Source organism: Bos indicus, chromosome 2 (assembly GCF_029378745.1).
Source record: "Bos indicus isolate NIAB-ARS_2022 breed Sahiwal x Tharparkar chromosome 2, NIAB-ARS_B.indTharparkar_mat_pri_1.0, whole genome shotgun sequence".
Taxonomy (NCBI): Eukaryota; Metazoa; Chordata; class Mammalia; order Artiodactyla; family Bovidae; genus Bos; species Bos indicus.
The window spans coordinates 19,385,829-19,411,458 of NC_091761.1; the positions used below are offsets into that span (position 1 = coordinate 19,385,829).

At 35.7% G+C, this 25,630-nt stretch overlaps 1 protein-coding gene and 1 non-coding gene across 6 annotated transcripts in view; one reads left to right on the forward strand and one right to left on the reverse strand.

The window, feature by feature from the left end:
• The window catches only part of AGPS (alkylglycerone phosphate synthase), a 133,845-nt gene that overhangs the window by 86,169 nt on the left and 22,046 nt on the right, over nucleotides 1–25,630 (reverse strand). For 4 of the 5 annotated variants that reach the window (XR_011569336.1, XR_011569335.1, XM_070798940.1 and 1 more), the window contains exons 2-5: nucleotides 14,468–14,557; nucleotides 5,968–6,058; nucleotides 3,096–3,216; nucleotides 2,925–2,999 (exon numbers count right to left, since the gene is read on the reverse strand). Coding sequence is in view for 3 of the 5 variants with exons in the window: in XM_070798940.1 (XP_070655041.1) it covers nucleotides 2,925–2,999; nucleotides 3,096–3,216; nucleotides 5,968–6,058; nucleotides 14,468–14,557 (377 nt within the window). In the remaining 2 variants the exon portion in view is untranslated. The remainder of the gene's footprint in view (nucleotides 1–2,924; nucleotides 3,000–3,095; nucleotides 3,217–5,967; nucleotides 6,059–14,467; nucleotides 14,558–25,630) is intronic. The other variant, XM_070798937.1, reaches the window with a different exon arrangement.
• On the forward strand, nucleotides 418–489 carry TRNAR-ACG (transfer RNA arginine (anticodon ACG)). The gene has a single exon. It is a non-coding gene; the product is annotated as a tRNA-Arg (tRNA).

The window sequence follows — 25,630 nt, forward strand, 5'->3', positions numbered from 1 at the left end:
TAAACTTCTTCATTTATTCACTCATGAACACATTAAATCACTATCCTAAAACTATTTTGTATCATTAACTTTTCATTTTTAAATAATTTTATACATTTTGCAGTTTAAATATCTACACAGCATACACACATACATGGTACGTAGATATTCAAACTGCAAGATGAGAAACCCACCTCCACTGTGGGGAATACCACATTGTCTCAAATTGCCTTACTGTCTCAAAACTTGCTTTCATGCAAAGAAAAATTTGAACTTTATTACCCAATGGAAATTTACATTAGAGTTTAACAAAGACCTCAGTGAAATGACAACATGTTGGGAAACAAACTTCTTGGAAACTTCCCAAGAACTTCTTATACTGAAAGAGTCAACAGAACAAAATTTTGACTTAGGCACCAATACACTACTCAAACAACTTCCCTGGTGGCTCAGATGGTAAAGCGTCTGTCTACGATGCAGGAGACCCGGGTTCGATCCCTGGGTTGGGAAGATCCCTTGGAGAAGGAAATGGCAATCCACTCCAGTACTATTGCCTGGAAAAACCCATGGACAGAGGAGCCTGGTAGGCTACAGTCCATGGGGTCGCAAAGAGTCGGACACGACTGAGCGACTTCACGTTCACATTCACACTACTCAAACAGATTATTTGCTTCCTGTGTATGTTAACCTCCTTCCTATCACAAAATTAAAGCACTTTTCCCTCAGATACTCCCTGAAAAGGAAAAAGATCACATCTAAGAACTAAAAGTTCATATATGAGGTAATTTTTTGAAAAATAAAACATTCCATATACTCCTTTTATGGAATCTGAAGAGAAAAATGGATGAGAAGATTAGCAGAACTTCTTACAAGGTAATTATGGCCAGTAAGAAGCAATATACTTATTCTGCTTTAAAATTTCTGCTACAAAAAAAAAATAAAAAATAAAAAAAAAAATAAAATTTCTGCTACAAGAGATGGATATAAGGATTATACATATAAATATAGGGCCTAGTCATCAGTAAGAGCAAAATAACAGCAGAAAGCTCATCCACCTTCCATCCCAAGTCAAATCCCTAAATGAAATTATTTTCTCAAAATTTAATTATTTATATCAAAGACAATATCTATATTAAACAACTTGCTTCATTATTTGAACACCATTAGTTTACAGCCCACAAGTTGATATCAACAAAGTACTATTAGTTTGCAGTAATCAATTATCTTAACTAAAAGTTTCTATGTATCTGAATATATCATTGATTGATAATAATTTTATTAAGCTTTCAAATTAGCAAAAAAATTTTTTTATACTGACTTCTTAAAAGGATATGCACATATTAAATGAAGATTTAATCATCAAAAACAAAATTAATCATTAAACCATTCAGGATGATCATATTAAGAATTATATGACCTTCAGTGAACTCTAAAACTCAGCAGTGGCCACAGGACTGGAAAAGGTCAGTTTTCATTCCAATCCCAAAGAAAGGCAATGCCAAAGAATGCTCAAACTACCGCACAATTGCACTCATCTCATACGCTAATAAAGTAATGCTCAAAATTCTCAAAGCCAGGCCTCAGCAATACGTGAACCGTGAACTTCCAGATGTTCAAGCTGGTTTTAGAAAAGGCAGAGGAACCAAAGATCAAATTGCCAACATCCACTGGATCATCAAAAAAGCAAGAGAGTTTCAGAAAAGCATCTATTTCTGGTTTATTGACTATGCCAAAGCCTTTGACTGTGTGGATCACAAGAAACTGTGGAAAATTCTGAAAGACATGGGCATACCAGACCACCTGACCTGCCTCTTGAGAAATCTGTATGCAGGTCAGGAAGCAACAGTTAGAACTGGACATGGAACAACAGACGGGGTCCAAATACGAAAAGGAGTATGTCAAGGCTGTATATTGTCACCCTGCTTATTTAACTTATATGCAGAGTACATCATGAGAAACCCTGGGCTGGAAGAAGCACAAGCTGGAATCAAGACTGCTGGGAGAAATATCAATAACCTCAGATATGCAGATGACACCACCCTAATGGCAGAAAGTGAAGAAGAACTAAAGAGCCTCTTGATAAAAGTGAAAGTGGAGAGTGAAAAAGTTGGCTTAAAGCTCAACATTCAGAAAACTAAGATCATGGCATCTGGTCCCATCACTTCATGGGAAATAGATGGGGAAACAGTGCAAACACTGGCAGACTTTATTTTGGGGGGCTCCAAAATCACTGCAGATGGTGATTGCAGCCATGAAATTAAAAGATGCTTACTCCTTGGAAGGAAAGTTATGACCAACCTAGACTGCATATTAAAAAGCAGAGATATTACTTTGCCAACAAAGGTCCGTCTAGTCAAGGCTATGGTTTTTACAGTGGTCATGTATGGATGTGAGAGTTAGACTGTGAAGAAAGCTGAGCGCTGAAGAACTGATGCTTTTGAACTGTGGTGTTGGAGAAGACTCTTTGAGAGTCCTTTGGACTGCAAGGAGATCCAACCAGTCCATCCTAAAGGAGATCAGTCCTGGGTGTTCATTCGAAGGACTGATGCTGAGGCTGAAACTCCAATACTTTGGCCACCTCATATGAAGAGCTGACTCATTGGAAAAGACCCTGATGCTGGGAGGGGTTGGGGGCAGGAGGAGAAGGGGATGACAGAGGATGAGATGGCTGGATGGCATCACTGACTCCATGCGCATGAGTTTGGGTGAACTCTGGGAGTTGGTGATGGGCAGGGAGGCCTGGCATGCTGCGATTCATGGGGTCACAAAGAGTCAGTCGGACACAATTGAGTGACTGAACTGAACTGAACTGAACTGAGACTCTAAAAATATAGCTATCTATATTTTTTACAGCTCATATGTTTAAAAGTACATATTTCCAACACTAAATTTACTTAAATTTTAACAATACTAAATTAAAAATACAAAGAAAAACAAGAACTTACTTGGCCATAAAACTATATCAGGAATTCTCTGAAACATTCCTTCCCTGAGCAAAAATATCTCATGAAGACAATGACCTGTTTTGTGGTTTAAAAAAGAAAATGTAAAAATATCTTAAAATTAAAGGAAATTTTAAACTTAAAACTAAATAGGATTTATATGAAGTTGCTTACCATGAGCTCTAAATACTCGATCATCTGCTTCTTGTGAATATGAAATATTAGTTTCTTTAAGGTCATGAAGAAAATCTTCACTTACAATAGAAGGAGGTGTATCACTAGGATTTAAGGATGCCTAGAAAATAAAATTTTTTTTTTTTACTTATTTCTAGAAAATAAAAATTTTACAGAGAAGTGACTATAAAACATGAATGTTTTTTAACATATGAACTAGGACAGAAGCATAGAAAAATAATAAATAATACATATGGAAACCAACTCTGTGACAATAACCAATTACAAATGGTCTGAAAAACCACATTCTGTAACATAAGTTATAAGAACCTTATGTTTTCTCTTTTGCTTCAATGTCCCATCTTTTCATTATTTCTAAAGTCTACAATTAAGGGGGCTTCCCTGGCAGTCCAGTGGTTAAGACTCCCAAGCTTTCACTGCAGGGGGCAGAGGTTCAATCCTTGATCAGAGAACTAATAAGTAAGATCCCCTATGCCACATGGTGTGGTCAAAAACAAATAAATATAATAAAAATAAAGATTACAATTAAGAAGATAGAAAAGTCTCAAATCTTCAATTTTAAACTAGGGAGACTGGGTATAGATAACTTCTGCATTATCTACATTTCACCTTAGATAAAATTTATCATTTCAGAATGATCAGCAAAAAGCCTCTCAATAAGAAGTAAACCCATTTTTATAGGCCTGCTTTAAAACTAACAACATAAACTTGATACTTAATTTCAACTAACAAGTATTCAACTTTAAAACTATGTGACATTGGTTCACTCAACTTTTTTGAGCCTTGGTTTCTTCAACTATTAAATGAGATTATCGCCATCAAATTTATACAACTGCCATAAGGAAGGAGAGTTAAATGTGTAATTTTTGTGAAAAGCACCTATTATCATGCCTAGCATATAGGATGGAGAAGGCAATGGCACCCCACTCCAGTACTCTTGCCTGGAAAATTCCATGGACGGAGGAGCCTGGTAGGTGGCAGTCCATGGGGTCGCTAAGAGTCAGACACGACTCGGTGACTTCACTTTCACTTTTCACTTTCATGCACTGGAGAAGGAAATGGCAACCCACTCCAGTGTTCTTGCCTGGAGAATCCCAGGGATGGGGGAGCCTGGTGGGCCGCCATCTATGGGGTTGCAGAGTCGGACATGACTGAAGCGACTTAGCAGCAGCAGCAGCATATAGGAAGAGTTCTACAAATGGCTATCCAAATCAAATCTGTTATGTTAATAAAGCTATGGTACAGTATTTGGAAAAACTAAAATATAAGAATATGTAAAGAAAAATATTTACATAGCCCTTAAATATCTTATTAGTGTTCTATATTTAATATTCAATTATATAATAAATATTTCTTGCACATGTGCTATAGGGCCCTAGTGATACAGCAGTGAGTTAAACCCAAAAAACTGACCTCATGGAATTAACCTATAGTGGAAAGAAATGACCAAAAGAACCCTGATAAAACATACGGATTACTAATTTTAAGTTCCTGAAAATTGAAATGGCTTAAAACAGAAAAATAGAAGTGCATGTAAAACTGGTAAAATTTATGAATATGATACATAGATTGTATCAGTTTAAAAAAACAAGTAAAACAAATAGTCAAAACACAGAAAGAGAAGATGGTTATTTTGAGACATTAGTATGCCATCTTCTCAGCCAGCCAGCTCTCTTAACAAAGTCGCATTCCTTGCCTCAAAAAACAAAACAAAACAAACAAACAAACAGAAAAAATTAAGGAAATAGAAGAGATTTTTTTAAAAGCAAGGTTAAAAGAATTTGGTTTGGGAGAGGTAGGAATTAGATGTTTAGTCTAATTAAGTACAAAAATAAAATGTAACTGTGGACTTATAAATAAACAAAATAAGCACTCACTGAATATCTACAGTGCTTAATAATATGTTGAATACAGTGGATGCAAAGTGAAGTCGCTCAGTCGTGTCCGACTCTTTGTGACCCCATGGACTGTAGCCTACGAGGTTCCTCCATCCATGGGATTTTCCAGGTGAGAATACTGGAGTGGGTTGCCATTTCCTTCTCCAGGAGATTTTCCCGACCCAGGGATTGAACCCAGGTCTCCCGCACTGTAGGCAGATGCTTTACCATCTGAGCCACCAGGGAAGTCTCTGAATATAGTAGATAATATAGTATAAATTATAGCCTCTGCACTTATGGAAGTTATACACAAAGAGATATACAGAATACTATACCATAGTAAGTAATAAATAATAAACATTATCATTATATAAAGAAATGCTATTTCATTAGCTTAATACAGTTTAAAGGTTTTTAACCCCCTTTCAGAAAAGTGATACAAGAGCAAACTAAAATTCTCTATCACTCATATCTTAATCAAAATTCTATTTTTAATCTTTAAATATTTTAAATGTTTTGATAATAATATTACATTTTTATTTTAAATTATCCTATATAAATCCTAGATTACTGTCAGTTCATTACAAAATGTAAAAACAACAGCAACTTATATTTTGGTAATAAAGTCCTCTCACAGAATTCATTCATTTGAACTTCACTACTACTCGTGACACATACAACTGACACTTATGACTCTCATTTCTCCTATTAAGATAACTGAGGCTCACAGAGTTTAAAAGTTTGAGATAAATCTCAGGATAAATGCTGAGATTAGGCTCTACATCTGTGACGCTAAAAAACAAACAAATAAAAAATACCCCTAGAAAGTCTAACAAGGCCAATCAAACTAACAAAAAGGACAAATTTATTAAAGCAACTGTAACATATTACAAAGATAAGTTTAATTAATTTGGGATTAACCACATACATATACACTCAATTAAGAATATTATTAATTGTTTTTATTCACTTACTTTAGAGGTAGTTTTATGCTCCACATTTACTCCAAGGGTATTTTGGATCCACTCTCTAAAAGTTGGCAATGACATGCCACTAAGAGGGTACCTAAGGTAAAAAGAAGTAAAACATTAGAGCAAAGTATATTCATGTAAATTCAAATCTTAGATTCTGTTTCTAGCAGAGGTCAAGTAATTGCTATCAAACCAACCCTCCCACATATAATGATAAGCTCTGGACAAAAACAAAAAAAAACCTAATTATTTGAGGACAGTATAGATAGTCCAATGATAGGCAAAAATAGGGGGTAAGAAGAAAAGAGCACCACAGAATTTTACAGTTTCAACAGGTTTTAGCTAAAAGGGAAAGCTCCAGCACACAGAGTACCACAGAAAGAATAAAGAATGCAAGAATGCAAAAACTCTATAGTATTCCTGGCTTAAACCACTGGATGGTGTTTGCAGTGAACACAGCATCTGGGAAGAGCACAGAAAAATCACGCAAATCCAGGAGTAGTTAGAGAGGGACTTGTAAATAAACTCTGTCCAAATGTCTGGCTGACCTTGAATAACAAGTGTATGGAGCAGACTCTAAGCAGCCCAGTGAAGTTTAAAATAACTGAATATATAATTCAGCTGCTCACCATCACAGAAGTAAACCTGAGGTAAGTCAAGTTAACTTCTTGGTTTAAAAACAACAAAAAAACCTTTACAGACAAATGTAACAGAATACAGACTTTCCTCAACATATCAGTAACAACGTCCAAGATACATTTCAAAATTATTAGACATAAACAACCAACAAAGTGTTATCCATAATTAAGAGAAAAGGCAATCAATAAGAAACCCCAAGATGATCCAAAATATTGGAAATAGCACACAAGGATTTGAAAACAGCTGCTGCTGCTGCTGCTAAGTCACTTCAGTCGTGTCCGACTCTGTGCAACCCCACAGACAACATCCTACCAGGCTCCCCTGTCCCTGGGATTTTCCAGGCAAGAACACTGGAGTGGGTTGCCATTTCCTTCTCCAGTGCATGAAAGTGAAAAGTGAAAGTGAAGCTGCTCAGTTGTGACGACTCTTAGCAACACCATGGACTGCAGCCTACCAGGCTCCTCCGTCCATGGGATTTTCCAGGCAAGAGTACTGGAGTGGGGTGCCATTGCCTCTTCCCTTGAAAACAGCTATAACCACACTAAAGGACAAAAGGGAAAATATGTTACCAGTGAATAAGAGAAAATAAATCTCAGCAGAGAAATAGAAATTATTTTTAAAAAACAAAAATTCTGTAATTAAAATTGAAATAAAAATTCATTGGAGGAACTCAAGAACAGACTGGAGATGTCAGTGAACTTACAGTTAGAGCAATAAAATATATACAATCTAAACAACAAAGAAAATAGAAAAAATCAATGGAGCTGTAGGGACCTGTGGAACAATAGAAAAATAGTAACATGCATATAAATGGAGACCCAAGAACATGAGGAAAAGGAATTTTAAAAACAAGTATTTGAAGAAATAATAACAGAAAGTATCCAAATCTGATGAAAGACGTGAGTTTAGAAATTAAAGAAAGTGAGAGAACTCTAGAAGATAAATGCAGAGGCACATTGCAGTCAAATTGCAAGTTAAAAAACAAAGAGAAAAAGAGAAAGACATTAAAAAGTAAAGACATTACTTTGCCAAGAAAGGTCCATCTAGTCAAGGCTATGGTTTTTCCAGTAGTCATGTATGGATGTGAGAGTTGGACTGTGAAGAAAGCTGAGTGCTGAAGAATTGATGCTTTCGAACTGTGGTGTTGGAGAAGACTCCTGAGAGTCCTTTGGACTGCAAGGAGATCCAACCAGTCCATTCTGAAGGAGATCAGACCTGGGTGTTCTTTGGAAGGAATGATGCTAAAGCTGAAACTCCAGTACTTTGGCCACCTCATGTGAAGAGCTGACTCATTGGAAAAAGACTCTGATGCTGGGAGGGATTGGGGGCAGGAGGAAAAGGGGACGACAGAAGATGAGATGGCTGGATGGCATTACCAAGTCGATGGACATGAGTTTGAGTGAGCTCCGGGAGTTGGTGATGGACAGGGAGGCCTGGCGTGCTGCAATTCATGGGGTCGCAAAGAGTCGGACTGACTGAGCGACTGAACTGAACTGAGAGAAAAATGACATACTACACATAATGTAATAACAAAGTTATGACTGACTTCTCATCAGAAAGTCCAGAAAAAAAAAGAAAGTCCAGAAAACTACTGAACAACATTTTTCAAGTGCTGAAAGGAAAAGAATGCCAACTTAGAATTTTATATCTGGTAAAAGGTATCTTTCAAGAACAAAAGTAAAACAAAGAGCTCTTCAGATGAAAACGAAGAGAACTAAGAGCCAGCACACCTACACTACAAGATATGCCAGAGGAACCTGTATAGGCCGAAGGGCAGTGTAACACTAAATGAACTGTTCACAATGGAATAAGTAAGGACTGAAAGAGTAAATACGTGAGCAAATATAACTGACTATTCTTCTTGATTTCAGTGATAGTACTATAAATCATATCATGATGTGACAACCATAAAAAGAACAGGGAATAGTAAATAAACCAGATTTGGAAGGTGCTTGTATTTTATATAAAGTGCTACAAAACATTTAAAACACACAAAAGAACTCTACAGAGCAGGAACAATATGGAAAGAAGTAGATCTGCTACTCAAATTTTGTTTCCTCTTATCTTCTAACCCAAATTCTATTTAAATAAGTTTATATGAATCATGAACATTATTTCATATATACAAGAAGTCCTAAACTGTATGTATATATAAGAATGATGCAGAAAACTCAAGTGCTTAGAGGGGGACCTTTTCACTTTTAGAAATATTTATCAGAGATGGCAAAATATTAAGTGCTAGAAATAAAGAGATAAATATCCACCATCCAATCTCAGGGTTAGGGTTAATTTTAGGGTTTAGTGGTTGGGGTTAGGATTAGGGTAGTAAAGAAGGTTGATATGCAAATAATAATAGTCCAATGTGCTATAAAGCAGTAATAAAATAACCCTCAGAACAAACCAAAACAAATTTCAAAATGTTTATTTTTAAATGGCCAAATTTTCATTTTAGTAAACAAGTCTTATCATGTGCCAGGTATTGTTCTAAGTTTGTTATGTATATTAACTTATGATAATGTTATAAAGTTGATATTACTCCATTTTGTAAAAAAAGAAAGACATTAACGCACAGAGACATTACATAATTTAAGAGGCTCAGTTCAGTTCAGTTCAGTCGCTCAGTCATGTCTGACTTTTTGTGACCCCATGGACTGTAGCACGCCAGGCTTCCCTGTCCATCACCAACTCCTAGATCTTGCTAAAACTCATGTCCATCCAGTTGGTGATGCCATTCAACCTTCTCATTCTCTGTTTTCTCCTCCTCCTGCCTTTAATCTTTCCCAGCATCAGGGTCTTTAAATGAGTCAGTTCTTCACATCAGGTGGCTAAAGTACTGGAGTCTCAGCTTCAGCATCAGTCCTTCCTGTGAATATTCATGATTAATTCACTTTAGGATAGACTGGTTGAATCTCCTTCCAGTCCAAGGGACTCTCAAGAGTCTTCCCCAACACCACAGTTCAAAAGCATCAATTCTTCTGTGCTTAGCTTTCTTTATAGTCCAACTCTCACATCCATACATGACTACTGGAAAATCCATAGCTTTAACTAGACTGATCTTTTTCAGCAAAGTAATGTCTCTGCTTTTTAATATGCTATCTAGGTTGGTCAAAGCTTTTCTTCCAAGGAGCAGGCATCTTTTAATTTCATGACTGCAGTCACCATCTGCAGTGATTTTAGAGACCAAGAGAATAAAGCCTGTCACTGTTTCTATTGTTTCCCCATCTATCTGCTGTGAAGTGATGGGACTGGATGTCATGATCTTCATTTTTTGGATGTTTAGTTTTAAGTCAGCTTTTTCACTCTCCTCTTTCACCTTCATCAAGAGGCTCTTTATTTAGTACCTCTTCACTTTCTGCCATAAGGGTGGTGTCATCTGCATGTCTGAAGTTATTAATATTTCTCCTGGCAATCTTGATTCCACTTGTGCTTCATCCAGACTGGCATTTCACATGACATACTCTGCATGTACGTTAAATACACAAGGTGACAATATACAGTCTTGACAGACTCCTTTCTCAATTTGGAACCAGTCCATTGTTTCATGTCTGATTCTAACTGTTGCTTCTTGACCTTCATACAGGTTTCTCAGGAAGTGGGCAAGGTGATCTGGTATTCCCATTCTTTAAGAATTTTCCACAGTTTGTTATGATCCACATAGTCAAAGGCTTTAGTGTAATCAATGAAGCAGAAGTAGATGTATTTCTAACTCTCTTGCTTTTTCTATGATCCAACAGATGTTTGCAACTTGATCTCTGGTTCCTCTGCCTTTTCTAAATACATCTTGAACATCTGGAAGTTCTCAGTTCACATATTACTGAAGCCTAGCTTGGAGAATTTTGAGCATTACTCTGCTAGCATGTAAGATGAGTGAAATTGTGCAGTAGTTTGAGCATTTTTTGGCATTGCCTTTCTTTGGGATTGGAATGAAAACTGACCTTTTCCAGTTCTGTGGCCACTGCTGAGTTTTCCAAATTTCCTGGCACATTGAGTGCAGCACTTCAATGGGATCATCTTTCAGGATTTGAAATAGTTCAGCTGAAACTCCATTACCTCCACTAGTTTTGTTCGTAGTCGTGTTTCTTAAGGTCTACTTGATTTCGCACTCCAGGATGTCTGGCTCTAGGTGAGTGATCACACCAACATGGTTATCTGGGTCATTATCTTTTTGGTATAGTTCTTCTGGGTATTCTTGTTACCTCTTCTTAATATCTTCTGCTTCTGTTAGGTCTGTCCTTTATTGTGCCATCTTTGCATGAAATATTCCCATGGTATCTCTAATTCTCTTGAAGAGATCTCTAGTCTTCCCCATTCTATTATTTTCCTCTATTTCTTTGCATTGATCACATGCAAAGACTTTCTTATCTCTCTGTGCTATTCTTTGAAACTCTGCATTCAGAATAGATCTTTACCATGACTGATAATTGGTTTGAAAAGTTTAAGAAATGATTTTTGTTGTAAAATATAAGGTGAGATCAATTTACCACCTTTTCTTAAGATCAAAGTAGACTATATTATAGAAGATACAGAACCAGAGCAAACTTTCAAGACCAATGAAATAATTCTATAATGGAAAGAAAACTCTGTGGACACAAATATCCAAGAAGGAAGTGCACATCAAGATTTAACGTGACTACAGTGGTTTGAGACTTCATAATTCTTTCTACCATTTGACTTTCCCTCTGAGGCCTCTCACATGTGAACATTGAGCCCACAATCAACAGTGGCTTTTTTTCTTTTCCTTCTACTCAAAGTTAAAACTGACCAAAGTTATTGGCTTTTTACTCTGCTGGAACAAACTATCTTATGTTTACATACTGGTTTAAATTGTTATTTATGTGCAAATTGTCAAAATGTAAATTAAATATAAATGTTCACACTTTAGAAAAAAAGATTTAATGTGACTAAAGACAAAGTAACTCTCACTCTGGGGCAGTGCACAGAAGTAGCAGAATATTAGTAGATGCAACCATCTATCCTGAGACCTAGAGTTCCACAAATGCTAACCAATTTTAAAACTTTTTATAATGAAATAAAACTTTAAAAATTATGCTACTAAAAATACAAAGTGCAGGAAACCCAAACAAATTCTCTCTATTTAATCCCTAACTTATGCTTTGAAAGCTCCAATTAATGCATAACCACTTTTAAAGTCAAAGAATAATGACATCTTTCAAAATTTTTAGTTTATAGAAATCTATAGCATTAGCTCTGAAGTATTGCTTTCTGCTGCTTAAACTCAGGAGGACTCAATTCATTTGTATCTAGAAATAATAAGAACGGCAAGATTATAAATCTACAGGATTATAAACTGTCAAATTACAAATCTGTTCAGAAAATAGACTGTGTTCAGGGAAAATCTTCTTATTTTCCCCTGACATCTATGAAAGCTTATAATTGCTTCTAAATTAATGGCTGGGTTTGAAATGCCAAAGTTAACCTCCCCAAAATATATACAGACAACCAACCACATTCACTCATAAAATTTTTCTACCTTTTTAAGGTTCTTGGATCAGAAATAGAGGAACCCCCATAAATTTTCACTGGGAGTCAGTTTCTGGCACCTATGGATTTCCCTTTCTTTTTTTCCAGCTCTGTTATCTTTCTTTCTTGTGGTATTTTATCCATGTTTTCTATGTGGTTATAGAAGGCAACCCTGGAGAAAGAAATGGCAACCCACTCCAGTACTCTTGCCTGGAAAATTCCATGGATGGAGAGTCTGGTAGACTACAGTCCATGTGGTCACAAAGAGTTGGATACGACTGAGCGACTTCACTTACTTACTTATAGAAGGCAAAGGGTCAGTCCACTACAATGCCAGAATAAAAGTCTTCACAAAGAATTTTTAAAACTGGCCTTACAATCTAATATTATTAATACAAATTGGTGAATTGATACTGTGAATACTCAACCTTTCCAGTCAGAAATTTCACTTTCTCTTTTAGGTAAATCACAACCTTCTTATGATTCTGTCCTTTACCCCCACTCTGGAACAACAGGAACTTTAGTCATAGAGTATCTTTTTACAATATGACTAACTCTACTGTAGCAGTGTATAGAGTGTAGAAGGCTCCTATAAAGTGATTCCAGAGACTGGAAAGAGAATAAGATCAATACAATGGATAGTATGATATTTTATCAGCACAGTATAACAGAAATAGCACAAGAATGAACCTTAAAAGCACTTCAGTTTTAATCACAATTTCCCACTGCACAGGTGACCTCAAGTAAGGTGTTTAACCTCCCTCATCCGCAATCTCCTAATTATTTCTAAGAATACATCACTACCCACTTAGGGTTATTTTAAGATAACTCAATAGGAACTCAATAAATAATAGCTATTGTTATCTTAAAGAACATTTGTAAGTGTTTTCTAATTAAAAAAATATTAACCATTATCCCTAGGAGACTAGACTAGAGAAAGCTATGATTCAATTCAATCCTGTTTATTATCCTGTCTGTGATAAAGTAATGGTGGGAATTGAGTATTATTCAGTTATTTGGTTTTAGTTATTAAATAATTTATGCAGCACATATTTAACCCTACAGCATTTAAATTCCATCTTCATGTTCACAGAATTACCCTTTGCATAGTGGGTAGCTCAGTGAGAAGCAAAGGTTCCCTGTGCAGGCTCTGCCAGTCAGATGTACTCTTGTTTTCTTCCTTCTCCCTCACTGGACTTGGACTCAGGAGGCAACAGTGCAAAAGAAATGAAGCCTTTATGGAATCATTCTGCTTGGAAGGGCAGCAGCACTCTTCCAAAGTCCAAAGTCAACAGAAGAATTCTCTAATTCTACTACAACCTGAACAAAACTTTCTCTCATGATGACTGAATTCCCTCTGCTTTCAATTTATGCTCTCCAAACAATATATAAATTACAAATTTTGCTTTCTATATATCTTAAGATCAGAAAAGGCAATAACAAGTGTTCTACACCCTGAAAAAGAAATAATCTAATCATAAATGAATGCACCGGGGCTCTAATTTTTTTCTAATATCTTATGAGTGTTGCACATATGTCGGCCACATGTAACCTGATCCTTTCTGGAAAAACTGGCAAGTCAAGTGTCAGAACACCCAAAATAAAAGCCAGATCCTAAACAATGGGTATAAGGGTTCATACAGTAAGGTATAAATAGTTGTGACACTTTCTGTGATTAATCATTCACTTAACATACATACACTGCTAACATAAACCACTACAAAGCCACACTACTCCACAGAAAACAGGAGGTTTATGCTTTCAATGGTGCTGGGCACAAAGTGCCTATCTGCTCCTCACATAGAGCGAAGATGCTATGCCTTCAATACCCAAAGATAGAAAAATGAAGGTAATATCTGAGAAGAGAGGAAGTTGGTTTTTCTAAGTTGAAAAGATTCACTCCCCTCCCCCCAAAGATTTTGTAAAGCCATCTCTACATGACAAGTTTCTACTGTATTAGACATTATTCTACTGAAAATATAAACACTCAATCTTTAGATCCTGACTCAAAATACCTATAAAATGACATCTTTGACAATTAGAGAAACGGAATGTGAAATGGATAACCAGGTATTATAAAATTTCTGTTATATTGAGGAGTATGATAACAGTATTATATAATTGGTTTTACCAGGTCCTTTTAAGGGATATATATATATATAGATGTTTAGAAGGGACATGACAATGTCAGAATTTGATACACAAAAGAAAAAGAAAAGCATTTATTACAAAGTATTAGTCACTTTTAAACCTAGGGAGAAGCCATTATATTATCTGCTCTACTTTTATGTATGTCTATTATTTAATGTTACATTTGTTATTTATGTTTAAAATTTTTCATAGATATTTAAATAAAAGGAACAAAACAGAATAAACCAGTTACCTTTTCCCAGTCAACTCAATTTGTCCTTTCTTATTGAAGATGAACTTGGAATCATTATATCCCCATCCATTCCATTTCATAACTTCTTGCCTAATAAGCAGAAAAATATATGAGATCTATGCTAAACATCTCAAAACTGAACAGTGCATCACTGACTATTAACTTTCACAATCATTTAATAGAAGACCTTATTCTACTAATATTATGTTGCCTTAAATAAAACAAATACATTAAAAATGTCTGTGCACAAATATTTCTAAATATAGAATCACTGATGGTCAGCACCTGCTTCCTAAAGAGCTACAGCCACTAAATTTAATGCATAAAAAGGAAAAATGAAGAAAGAAGAATGGAAAAAAATTTTTAAGAGTACACATATGCTTCATTCTGTACATGTTATTGAGTTTGCATTATATAATGGTCTATATGTAATTTCCCGTTCAAATTTCACTTGAACAGGAAACAAATTTCTGCATAAATTAGAAAAATCACAATTATCAATCTTCTGTTAGAATAAAAAATACCAATTTACAAAGTCATTTTCATCAAAATCAATGACTCACCCATCCAATTTTACACATTACAAAAGAAGTAGACAGGCCTGGACCCATGTAGAACACAATAAGCAACCACACTGAAGTACTGTATCAGCATTAATACATATTTTAGCATGGTACCGTAGTACACTTGGGTCACTGAAATAAACTAATGGTGAATCTTCTTATTGCAAATTCAGCGATGCAGTTTATGATGAAAATAGCTGAAGAAAACTCTTGTCTATGAATAAAGTTACTTGCTTCATTAAAATTTCAAAATACATCACAGGAAAAAAATCTATGTGTGGTGATGAATGTTAACTAGATTTATTATGGTGATAAATTCACAATATATACAAATACTGAAACACTATGCTGTATACTTAAAACCAGTATAATGTTACATGTCATGTTTACTTCAATTTTTTTTAAATTTCAAAATAAACAATGATGTACTATTAAAGAGTATCCTAATTCTCCATAATTCTCAAGGAAGAAAATGACAGCTGACAAGCAAATCTTTTATTATAATCATAATTCTTTTCCTGATTCAAAGGCTTTTCAAACAAGTAGAATGCTAACACAATACAACTGAACCAAATACAGTCATTAATAGTGTATGAAATTCCTATCTGTACATAAAATTAAGAAAAGAAGCTAGGAATACGATCTTTAAAATTATAACTGCTATCAATAAAAACTATAGTCACTATACAAAAACAAACTGTTCAAAAACATATGCTTTGTTTTCAAAAACATCTTAAACAGTATCAAATCCAGATATTAGATTTGCAGATGTGCCTGTTATAAACTACCACTCAATATTTTCTTCTTATTTCACAATTCTACCCCACAGTAGAGACAGGTTTTGCAAGACAGCTCTTGGAAAAAAATCTCTACAGAAAGATCTACTGTCATATGACTAATACACACTTGTTTTCTTAAGTTTATACAATGTAAAAACAGATTCAGTAATCATTCACTTTGCCTTTTTTAATGATTGCATTCTCTTCACTTCTCTTCATTTTTATGAATATAACTTAGCTAGTATTTTTATATTTCCATAAGAGAATATGGAGATTTTAGCTACATCTTTACTTAATATTTTATAATGTGTGCATAAATTTTTATATATGAAATGATTTTATTAGTGAATTTAAACATTTGCCAGGAAATCACGCTATAAAATAGTAGTTTGGTATTACACAAAATAAATGCAAAAAGAGCAATATAGTCATTTTGCCTTGATATTACAATCATTAGCCATGGGAAATTATTTCACTACAGATAATGGATTTGGCATGTTTACACAGCTTAACAATGAACATCATTTTCCTTAAAAATTATACTTAGAATTTAAAAAACTTATCCCCAGATGGCCTCAAAGTAAAAAGCTAAATGTGATTACATGTGTTCACTCTTAACACTTCACAAGAAAAATTAATCGAGGTAAGCAGGAAATATCTGTTGCTGTATACTGAGAAATGAAGACATACTCAAGAGTCTGGAAATGAAATTCTCAGTTGGGTAATATCCTAAAGAACTTCCAAGCTTTCAACTATAGGCTAAGGTACCTTTTTCTCTTTTTTTCATTTCAATCAGAAATTCTACCTATGATATAGGCGTACCATATTCATACCAATTTTTGGAGGCTTCCCAGAAGTTGAAATAAAGGCATTTGTAATGCATTTGTGCCCCCCCCCCAAAAAAATACAAGCCTATGTTGCTAAAATACTATATAATTAAAATCTATGTTAGCTCAAAACCAATCTTCTATTATTTTCAAAGTATTCCACATGTTAAATAAAAAGTAAGCAAATTTCCTAGGCTTCTGGTTTTAAACTTTTACACATATGTCCTTTCAAATGATTAATATTTCCTAAGACACTTACAGACAACTATGAGTACCTTAAACTTTAAAATAACTTCTTATGTAGAAGAATGTATTGAGAACACTGAAGGCCATTACAGTATTAACATTTTAAAAATTAAAGCAAAACTTTACATAGTCATAGAATTTGAAAACTACAAAGGTCCTTAGAAACTATCGAGTTCAAGTGCCTATTTCTCAGATAAAGAAATGTGAGCCCCATGGAACATACTCCAGGACAGATCACATCTTGGGTCACAAATCAAACTTTAGTAAATTTAAGAAAATTGAAATCATATCCAGCATCTTCTCTGACCACAACACTATGCAACTAGGTATCAATTACAAGAAAAAAACTGTAAGAAACACAAACACATGAAGATTAGACAACACATTTCTAAATAACCAACAGGTCACTGAAGAGATCAAAAGGGAAATAAAAAATTTTCTAGAAACAAATGACAATGAAAACATGACAACGCAAAACCTATGGGATGCAGCAAAAGCAGTTCTAAGGAGGTTTATAGCAATACAATCCTACCTCAAGAAACAAGAAAAACATCGAACAGATAACCCAACTTTACACGTAAAACAACTGGAAAAAGAAGAACAAAAAAACCCCAAAATTAGTAGAAGGAAAGAAATTTTAAAGACCTGAGCAGAAATAAATTAAAAAGAAATGAAAGAAACAATAGTAAAAATTAATAAAACTAAAAGCTGGTTCTTTGAGGAGATAAAATTGACAAGCCTTTAGCCAGACTCATCAAGAAAAAAAAAGAGAAGAATCAAATCAACAAAATTAGAAATGAAAAAGGGGAGGTTACAATGGACAATGGAGAAATACAAAGGGTTATAAGAGACTATTATGAACAATATGGCAATAAAATGGATAACCTGGAAGAAATGGACAGAGTCTAGAAAAGTTCAATCTTAGAAAAGTTAGAACTTGAACTTAGAAAAGTTCAAGACTGAACCAGGAAGAAACAGAAATTATGAACAACCCAATTACAAGCACTGAAATTGAAGCTGTGATCAAAAATCTCCCAAAAAACAAAAGCCCAGGACCAGATGAATTCACAGGAGAATTCTATCAAACATTTAGAGAGAGCTAAAAAACATCTATTTCTGATTTATTGACTATGCCAAAGCCTTTGACTGTGTGGATCACAAGAAACTGGAAAATTCTCAAAGAGATGGGAATACCAGACCACCTGATCTGCCTCTTGAGAAATCTATATGCAGGTCAGGAAGCAACAGTTAGAACTGGACATGGAACAACAGACTGGTTCCAAATAGGAAAAAGAGTACGTCAAGGCTGTATATTGCCACCCTGCTTATTTAACTTCTATGCAGAGTACATCATGAGAAACGCTGGACTGGAAGAAGCACAAGCTGGAATCAAGATTGCCGGGAGAAATATCAATAACCTCAGATATGCAGATGACACCACCCTTATGGCAGAAAGTGAAGAGGAACTCAAAAGCCTCTTGATGAAAGTGAAAGTGGAGAGTGAAAAAGTTGGCTTAAAGCTCAACATTCAGAAAACGAAGATCATGGCATCTGGTCCCATCACTTCACGGCAAATAGATGGGGAAACAGTGGAAACAGTGGCAGACTTTATTTTTTTGGGCTCCAAAATCACTGCAGATGGTCATAAAATTAAAAGACATTTACTCCTTGGAAGGAAAGTTATGACCAACCTAGATAACATATTCAAAAGCAGAGACATTACTTTGCCAACAAAGGTCCATCTAGTCAAGGCTATGGTTTTTCCAGTGGTCATATATGGATGTGAGAGTTGGACTGTGAAGAAAGCTGAGTGCTGAAGAATTGATGCTTTTGAACTGTGGTGTTGGAGAAGACTCTTGAGAGTCCCTTGGACTGCAGGGAGATCCAACCAGTCCATTCTGAAGGAGACCAGTCCTGGGTGTTCATTTGAAGGACTGATGCAGAGGCTGAAACTCCAATATTTTGGCCACCTCATGCGAAGAGTTGACTCATTGGAAAAGACCCTGATGATGGGAGGGATTGGGGGCAGGACAACAGAAGATGACATGGCTGGATGGCATCACCAACTTGATGGACATGAGTTGTGGTAAATTCCAGGAGTTGCTGATGGACAAGGAGGCCTGGCCATGCTGCGATTCATGGGGTCGCAAAGAGTTGGACACGAGTGAGCGACTGAACTGAACTCAATGCCTATCCTTCTAAAACTCTTTCAAAAAATTGCAGAGAAAGGAACACTTCCAAACTCATTCTACGAGGCCACCATCACCCTGATACCAAAACCAGACAAAGACAACACAAAAAAAGAAAACTACAGGCCAACATCACTGATGAACATACATGTAAAAATCCTCAACAAAATTTTAGCAAACAGAATTCAGCAACTCATCAGAAAGCTCATACACCATGATCAAGCTGGATTTACTCCAGGAATGCAAGGATTCTTCAATATATGCAAATCAAGCAATATGATACACTATATTAACAAATTGAAAGATAAAAACTATATTGTCATCTCACTAGATGCAGAAAAAGCCTTTGACAAAATTCAGCACCCATTTATGATTAAAATTCTTAAAAAAAATGGGCACAGAAGGAACCTACCTCAACATAGTAAAGGCCATATATGATAAGCCTACAGCAAACATTATTCTCAATGGTGAAACACTGAAAGCATTTCCCCTAAGATCAGGAACAAGACAAGGGTGTCCACTTTCACCACCATTATTCAACATAGTTCTGGAAGTCCTAGCTACAGCAATCAGAGAAGAAAAAGAAATAAAAAGGAATCCATGTCAGAAAAGAAGAAGTAAAGTTCTCACTGTTTGCAGGTGACATGATACTGTACACAGAAAACCCTAAAGATAGTATCAGAAAATTACTAGAGCTAATCAGTGACTTTAGCAAAGTTGTGGGATACAAAATCAATATTCAGATATCATTTGCATTTCTATATACTAACAATGAAAAAATCAGAAAAAGAAATTCAGGAATCAATCCCATTCACCATTGCAACAAAAAGAATTAAATATCTAGGAATAAACTTACCTAAGGGGACAGAAGAACTGTACACAGAAAATTATGACACTGATGAAAGAAATCAAAGATGACATAAACAGATGGAGAGATATGCCATGTTCCAGGGTAGGAAGAATCAATATTGTGAAAATGACTACACTACCATATGTAATCTACAGATTCAATGCAATCCCTATCGAATTACCAATGGCATATTTCACAGAGCTAGAACAAAAAATTTCACAATTCATATGGAAACACAAAAGACCCCAAATAGCCAAAGCAGTCTTGAGAAAGAAGAATGGAGCTGGAGGAATCAAGCTGCCTGACTTCAGGTTATACTACAAAGCTACAGTCATCAAGACAGTATGGTACTGGCACAAAAACAGAAATACAGACCAATGGAACAAGATAGAAAACCCAGAAATAAACCCATGCACCTCCAGGTACCTTATTTTTGACAAAGGAGGCAAGAATATACAATAAGGCAAAGACAGCCTCTTCAATAAATGATGCTGGGAAAACTGGACAGCTACATTTAAAGGAATGAAATTAGAACACTTTCTAACACCAAACACAAAGATAAACTCAAAATGGATTAAAGACTTAAATATAAGACCAGAAACTATAAAACTCTTAAGAGGAAAACACAGGCAGAACACTCGATGACATAAATCAAAGCAAGATCCTCAATGACCCATCTCCTAGAGTAACAGAAATAAAAACAAAAGTAAACAAGTGGGACCTGATTAAACTTAAAAGCTTTTGCACAGCAAAGGAAACTATAAGCAAGGTGAAAAGACAACCCTCAGAATGGGAAATAGCAAATGAACAACCAACAAAGGATTAATTTCCAAAATATACAAGCAGTTCATACAACTCAATGCCAGAAAAACAAACAACCCAATCAAAAAGTGGGAAAAAGACTTAGACTTTTTCCCAAAGACATACAGATGGCTAACAAACACAGGAAAAGATGCTCAAGATCGCTCATTATTAGGGAAATGCAAATCAAAACTACAATGGGTAATCACCTCACAACAGTCTGAATGGCCCTCCTTAAAAAATCTACAAACAATAAATGCTGGAAACGGTGTGGAATGCTCTTGCACTGTTGGTGAGAATGTAAATTGATACAGCCACTATGGAAGACGGTATGGAGACTCCTTTAAAAATTAGGAATAAAACCACCACTGCTGCTGCTGCTAAGTCGCTTCAGTCGTGTCCGACTCTGTGCGACCCCATAGACGGCAGCCCACCAGGCTTCCCCGTCCCTGAGATTCTCCAGGCAAGAACATTGGAGTGGGTTGTCATTTCCTTCTCCAATGCATGAAAGTGAAAAGTGAAAGTGAAGTCACTCAGTTGTGTCCGACTCTAGCGACCCCATGGACTGCAGCCCACCAGGCTCCTCCGTCCATGGGATTTTCTAGGCAAAAGTACGGAGTGGGGTGCCATTGCCTTCTCCGAAAACCACCACATGACCCAGCAATCCCACCCCTAGGCATATACCCTGAGGAAACCAAAACTGAAAAAGACACATGCATACCATTGTTCATTGCAGCTCTATTTACAACAGCTAGAACATGGAGGCAACCTAGATGCCCATCGACAGATGAATGGATAAAGAAGCTATGGTGCATACACACAATGGAATACTACTCAGCCATAAAAAGGACTGCATTTGATTCTGTTCTGATGAGGTGGATTAACCTAGAACCTATTATACAGAGTGAAGAGAGTCAGAAAGAGAAAGATAAATATTATATTCTAATGCACATATATGGAATCTAGAAAAATGGTACTGAAGAATTTATTTACAGGGCAGCAATGGAGAAACATATATGGACATGGGGAGAGGGTGAGATATATGGAAAGAGTAACACAGAAACTTACATTACCATATGTAAAATAGATAGCCAACAGGAATTTGCTTTATGGCTTGGGAAACTCAAACAGGGGCTCTGTATCAATCTAGAGGGGTGGGATGGGGCAGGAGATGGGAGGGAGGTTCAAAAGGGAGGGGACAAATGTATGCCTCTGGCTGATTCATGTTGAGGTTTGACAGAAAACAACAAAATTCTGTAAAGCAATTATCTTCAATAAAAAAATAAATTTAAAAATAATGCGTGCCCAGAGAAGAGCTCATGATTACACAGCTACGTTAACTGTGAGCACCAGAAAGTGAACTCTCAGTCCTGTCATGCTTCCTCTTCAGGCATGTAATATTTGAAAACTACTAAGTCATGCTCTCAGGTAACCAAAATGGTTTAAAGGAAACTCTTCTTCATCACATTAACATTTTTCTAAATACTATTACATATTATTATAGTCATTCTTCTGCATTTGACCTAAAGGAAAACATTTTAAAAATCAAGGAATCTGGTTGTATTAGTACACCCAATGACTTATAGTCTCTTTATCTACTGGGATAATGAATTCTGCCATTCAGAATAATGACTCCAAAGCACTAAAAAACTGAAATGGATAATGATCAAAGAATCAACTTTCCGTAAGATTCAAATAAAAGAATTCAATTCTCAACTAACCACAGAGATTAATTAATCAGACTGATCTCTCAGACTTGCCAATTTTTAGAGCTAACTACAAATTTAATGTCTTCAAAATATAAGACCTCCCTCTTTCTGCCAAGAAAAAAGAAAACCTGGATCAATTTTACTACACACACACACACACACACAAATCCAATGTTTTACACATTGATATATGGGACCATAGTGCTTCCCAGGTGGCACAGTGGTAAAAAAATCTGCCTGCCAATGCAAGAGATGTCAAAGACACAGGTTTGATCCTTGGGTTGAAAAGATCCCCTGAGAAGGAAATGGCAACCCCCTTCAATATTCTTGCCTGGAAAACTGCCTGGACAGAGAAGCCTGGTGGACTACAATCCACAGGGTCGCACACAATCGAAGATGACTGAGCACAAACACACAGATCTGACCACGGTATCAAACAGTGAAATAGCACAGTATTAGCTGGATTAACAAAAGAAAAAGGAGACACTGAAATACCATCACACGCACACAAGGTGGCAGTGTTCTCCCATGCTGCACATACTCAGTGGCCTGCGCTTCCAAATGCTGTTTTTGCAAAATTTTTAACTGAAATTTAGGGTTAGCATTATCTTTGTCAAAACCATACAACTCCTTCTCAAAATGGGAAGTTTTCGTTTTTAAGTCTCTGTATAAACATAGATTAATAGTAACATTACTATTTCTCTATTAGTGATAAATTGAAAGAATCTTGATATAAATGTGTATTTCCTATCATTAGTATTTCTAATCATGATAGTTTTCATTGGAAAATATGCTTTGAGCTATTTTTATTACATGTAAGCAAACAACAAAAAAAGTTCAGCTAGCTTGATAACTAAAAATATATACATATATATTTCCAATATAACTCCAATAGTCAAAATTCTAATACAAGATTCTTTACTGCTCAGTTCAGATAAAAACCAAAATTTTCCCTATATTTTCTAACTTAAACAATGAGAAAAACATCATATGATATCACTTTTGAAAAATAAAAACTAAAGTATGAAACTTAAGCCCCAATGCTGAATTTCTAACTAACCAAGCTCAGGATCAGTTAAATTCAAATCAATTCCACATGTATTATAATATTAAGATGTTAAAAATTTTTTTTAGTCTTTCAAGGTTATTTTTATACTAGTTAAAATCCTTACCTGGTAATGTGTTTAATTATTTTAAAACCCAAATAATCTAAAGAAAATCATGAAAGTGAAGTAAAAGATAAGTGTTGAGAAAGATACCAAGATTTAATAAATATTTCCCTGAAAAGATGTTACCAAAAAAACCTATAAATGAAACATATTCCTACTAGCTTCTCTTTTTTTTAATAAAAATCAGAAATTATTTCATTCATGCAAGTTCAGTACATGATACAATTGGTTGATGAATATTCCTACTTTACACAGGATCTATATTCGGTGTAGGTAAAGATTATCTGTAACCTTTATTTTTTATTCCTAGTAGGTTTTATTTTAAAAAATTGAAGCTGAGGTCCCATTAAAAATATAAAGGCCTAATGAGGGGAGAAATCTGCAGAACACCATTTACTTGTAAATTTAATTTAAAATGTATATGATTTACAACACATTTAAAATCATGTTAATATTTAGTCTACAAGTCCTACAAAATTATTTCTAAAAACTCAATAGCAAAACACCCATACAACTATTTACGATGCTTATTGTCTAGATCTAAGAGTGCAACTAATCCCCTTTCAAATGTTGCTGCTGCTAAGTCCCTTCAGTCATGTCCGACTGTGAGATCCCATAGAGGGCAGCTCACCAGGCTCCTCTGTCCCTGGGACTCTCCAGGCAAGAATACTGGAGTGGGTTGCCATTTCCTTCTCCCCCCATTCAAATAATTATTAATCTAAGTAGCTTAGCTATATGGAGAAGAAAATGGCAACCCACTCCAGTATTCTTGCCTGAAGAATCCCACAGACAGAGGAGCCTGGTGGGCTGCCGTCTATGGGGTTGCACAGAGTCAGACAGAGCTGAAGTGACTTAGCAGCAGCAGCTTAGCTATAAGTATAATAATTTATGTACTATAAAATGCAAGCCCCTTTACAAAAAAGAACTGTTAATTCACTAAGTCATATCGACTCTTTGTGACCCCATGGACTGTAGACCCCAGGCTCCTCTGTCCATGGGATTTCCCAGGCAAGAATACTGGAGTGGGTTGCCATTTCTTTCTCCAGGGGATCTACCTCACCCAGGGATCGAACCCGGGTCTCCTGCATTGGCAGGAGGATTCTTTACCGCTGAGCCACCAGGAAAAAACCACAAAAAAGAACAGAAAAAAATCAAATAGAAAATGTAGGTAACCACCACTTAATTTACACTGCTACAAATCTCCCAGTTCTAAGACTGTTAAAAAAATTTAACTTAAAAAGATAAATGCCATCAGACTTTGAAAGCCTAATACTGTCAAATACCTGAACCACAAAATATTTCCTCTTGCCCTGATATAAAACTCATTAACTCTTCTAACTATACTTCTATTTCCTACAGAGAAAAACTGGCCTACTGAAGTGGCCAGGAGGCTTGACAATTTTTTCATCATGAGTTATCTACTGGCACTTCAACTTTTGGTCACTAGTGAAGGAAGTTAACACAAGTCAAACTATCTAAGTACAATTAATTCTGGGACCCTAAGAAGATCAGGTTTCTGAACAGGTCAACAAGATAACAGTGCGTTCTCCTTGCAAAGCCTGGATATTATCATGCAACCCTTTGAACTTCAATATGAATTTCAATCTTCCTATAATATACCCTAAATTAAAACTTTACCTGCCATAATAAAAATCTGGCCCCTCCATGTAATGAGTCAGTTTTATAACTTTAGCCTGTGTGATAGTGTAAATGGGATTAAGATTTTGGACACAGGAAGTTGTCAGCAAGAACATGGAAAAGAGGAACTAGTAAGCATTACTGGTAAACCACTCCATAGAGCAATGGTGTGCTAACTTTTTGTATGTAATGTCATTTTCATGGCTCAGCTATACAACCCCTGGGTATACTTTGGGGAGGAATTCACACATAGTTCCATCAGGAAACATGTGTGATATAGTCTCCAGAGTATTATTTGTAAGAATAGCTGGAGGCAACCACTGGCAAAATGAGTGAGTAGTAAGTAAATGCCCTGAAATATTGAGTTGGCCAGAAAGTCTGTTCAGTTTTTC